Raw genomic sequence first — 3,241 nt, forward strand, 5'->3', positions numbered from 1 at the left:
CCAAACCCGGGAAGACGCCGCTTGGATAAACCCCCACCCCCCTGGGGGGGGCGTTCGGGTTCCCCCCCCCCCCCCCCAAGGGGGTTAAGGGGTTTTTCCCCAACCGGGTTTTTTTTGGTTTCCCCCCCCCCCCCCCTTTTGCGCACAGTGGTTCTGCATGACGGGCATCGACCGGCCCGGCTTCATGACACCAGGCCTCCCCCCCCTCCCCCGAGGGCGAGGCCACCGCTGGGGCTGTGAACGGCGTCTCTTCACCCCCCCCCCCTCCCACACCCGCGAGCGCAGGCCTACTCCGCCGCGAGGGCGACGCCGCCCGCCTGCCGGCCCCGTCCGTCGCCCTGCCCGCCCTCGCCGCGGCACTCATCTTTGCCGTCGCCGCCGTGCTCTTCAAGGGCAGCAAGCAGCGGCGCGGCGCCGCCTCGGCGAACCTCGTGTGAAAGGTGGGAGGAGGAGGAGCTGCCCTCGCTTCGCACGGGCTTTAGCGCCATTCACCTCCGGGCGCGGCGCTGCTCTGACTTCTTTCGCGAGGCGCCCCCCGGCGCCATAAAAGTCACGGCCATGGCCTCCACCTCCCCTCTCCGTCGGCGGTGGCCGGTGCGCCGTGTCGCGTGTCGGCGGTTTATGCGGGGCGAGAGTGCCATTACGCATTGCCATTAGAGATTAGTGTATTCGCTTGTGTCACTTGCTTTGGGCATTGCCGTTGGGGGGTCTTTCCAATACGGCTTTATCCAAACTGTGGCTAGAAGTTCCATTTCACTCTGACACGCTAATCTTGAAAACGTCCAACGGAGCTCCGTGTTGCTCCCAGCGGAATCCCCCGCGCTTCCTGCGGCCCTAGCCGATGATACTAGCATGGGAGGTCATCTGACTACCGCGAGAGCGACCCAACTCGTCGACATCGTCCGTATACGGCTTATCGTTGGGATTTTCTGGTGACTCAGGAAGGAGGGGTCTGCGCCGAATAAAAATCGGTTCCGTGCTGCCCGCCCCCGGATACACATGGCACAATTTATTAGAAGTTGAGCCGCGCACTTCCGGCCGAGAATAAAATCCCTAGAGAGAGATTCTTAGCAATACCAAACAACTCTAACACTCACACATCATTGTGGTGGTGGCAGCGCGCACCCTGCTCGGCGGCTCGCACGAATTCATTCTGCATGGTTGCAAGCCTTGCGCGTCATCATGCAGCGGCGGCGACGCTCGCTTGGTGGGGCGAGCCGCGACACGCGTTGCTGGTTCGCGCGACCGAGTGGGGTGGGTGGGGCGCCGCTAAGAGAGGCCACACCCCGCGATGAGAGATGTCTGGGCAGACGCACCGGCGCGAGCGGGCAAGAGAGACCAGCGGTATTCCTGGCGCCGCGCGCGTATGTTCGTCGGCCCGACGAAAGCACAGCTCAATCCTCTCGGCACCCCTGCTCGGTAACTCCCGCCTCCCTGCTGAGGAATCGGTCTGCTCTCGACAGGCCGACGTCGCCTTCACCGAGGGCTACACGGACGTTTGCCAGCGCTACCACGAGTCCGCAGGGCGCGTCTACGCTGCCCGCGGCCTCGTCAAGTCCGATGAGCTGGCCCTCACCTTTGGCGACAGCGGCAAGCCCCTCTTCAACCACCTCGGGCAGCTCGTCGCCATCGCCAGCTACACGCCAGGGCTGGCCACCACGCCGAGCTACTGGGCGCTGGCCGAGGGCCTCACCGCGCAGCACTTCGGCGCCGTCCCGCCTCCGACCACGCTGCCGCTCCCCGTTGCTGCCATTCCACTTTTGTTGTACGTTTTCTTTCTTTCTTTTCTTTCTAACACAGGAAACAAGAAAAGCGTGCACGAATTGTACAATCTCTCTGGGGCACGAGAGTGGCGCGCACTGGCTGAGAGACCAGCGTGTGCTGTGATAATGCTTACTTAATGGTAGACGTAATACCGAGTTAGTTTCGCGGCCCGCACCCGCGCACCGCCAACGGGCAACCCAGTACCCGGCCGGCACAGCTCACGCATGCGTACATAGAGCGCGGGACGTCCGGCGCGGCTGCCAAGAGCGCGTGCGCTGCGGCGGGGGCTACCGTACCCCGGTCGCTCTCGGCTCTGACTTCTGAGGGCCGCATGTGCGTCTGCGACATGTGGCGCGATCTACCGATCTACGTTCTACCGCATGGCGCATGCATACCGTACGAACACAAATGCGCACATCACAGACCAACGCCCTTGCTCACTGAAGCTCCTCCAAAAAAGAGAGGTCTGAACTGTACCAGACCCCACACAGCCGCACCCACTATCTGCTCTGTGTACTATACTACTCGTACGAGACCCCACATGATGGTACGTAGTACGGCGCTCATGCGTTGCACACACTGCTCGCTGGCATGCGGTCAAAAGTGAGAGAGGTGCTGTGCTACCGGCCCAATGAGCCCGCGGTACCGCTGCGCGCGCGCGCGCTTGGCACGGCGCTCCTCGTCGTGCGCCGCGAGCGGGTGCTGCGGCGAGAAGCCCTTGACCCACGCGGCCGACGACTCGTGCAGGCGCTTCAGCTGGCCCGACTCGACCACCTGCAGCGCGTCGGAGCCGCCCGAGGCGATGTGGATGAACTGGCGCGGCTGGAGCGTCTTCATCTTGTCGCGGAAGCTCTTGTTGTGGTCCGTGTTCTTGACCACAGTGTCGATGAGGTCCTTGCGGTCCTTGTCGGTGCCCTCGAGCTTGCCGATGAGCCGCGTGCCGGTGATCATGCCGCGCAGGTTCTTGTCCAGGTCGGCCGGCCGCTGCGTCGCGATGACCAGCGGGAAGCCCTTGTCGCGGTGCAGCTGCAGCAGCCGCTTCGCCATCGCCGTCGACGTGACGGCGTCGCCGGACTGCGTCTGGCCCACGTTGGGCATGACCATGTGCGCCTCGTCGACCACGACCATCGTCTCGGGCGCGGCCTGCGTGCCGGTGCCCTCGCTGGCGTGGCCCTCGATGCGGCGCAGCACGGTCGAGGCGACGAGCTTGCGCATCGTCTCGGCGCCGTAGCCGTTGCCGAGGAGCGCCAGGTTGACGATGGACAGCTTGACGCGCTTGCCCGCCTCGCGCGGCCCGCAGAAGGTCGAGGCGTCGAGCGGGTACACGTCGTCGTTGGATGGGGCCGCCTCGTTGCCCTTGATCGGCTGGTACAGCAGCTCGAGGCCGCCCGACGGGTCCATGCGCACCTCGATCTCGCGCTTGACCGCGTCGAGGTCCTCCTGGCTGACCGGACCCATCACAATCGGGCCCGCGCGT

General features: G+C 64.7%; 1 protein-coding gene across 1 annotated transcript; it reads right to left on the reverse strand.

The window, feature by feature from the left end:
• Nucleotides 1–2,114: 2,114 nt before the first annotated feature.
• EMIHUDRAFT_442873 (hypothetical protein) lies at nucleotides 2,115–3,238 on the reverse strand. Its single transcript, XM_005781251.1, has one exon. It carries the CDS (start codon nucleotides 3,220–3,222, stop codon nucleotides 2,362–2,364), a length of 861 nt encoding a protein of 286 aa, XP_005781308.1. The 5' UTR covers nucleotides 3,223–3,238; the 3' UTR covers nucleotides 2,115–2,361.
• Nucleotides 3,239–3,241: the final 3 nt, after the last annotated feature.

The sequence above is a fragment of the Emiliania huxleyi genome (genome assembly GCF_000372725.1).
Source record: "Emiliania huxleyi CCMP1516 chromosome Unknown EMIHUscaffold_204, whole genome shotgun sequence".
Taxonomy (NCBI): domain Eukaryota; phylum Haptophyta; order Isochrysidales; family Noelaerhabdaceae; genus Emiliania; species Emiliania huxleyi.

Coding starts and splice junctions, on each gene's coding strand:
- EMIHUDRAFT_442873 (XM_005781251.1), bottom strand. CDS start 3,222: ATGGGTCCGGTCAGCCAGGAGGACCTCGACGCGGTCAAGCGCGAGATC.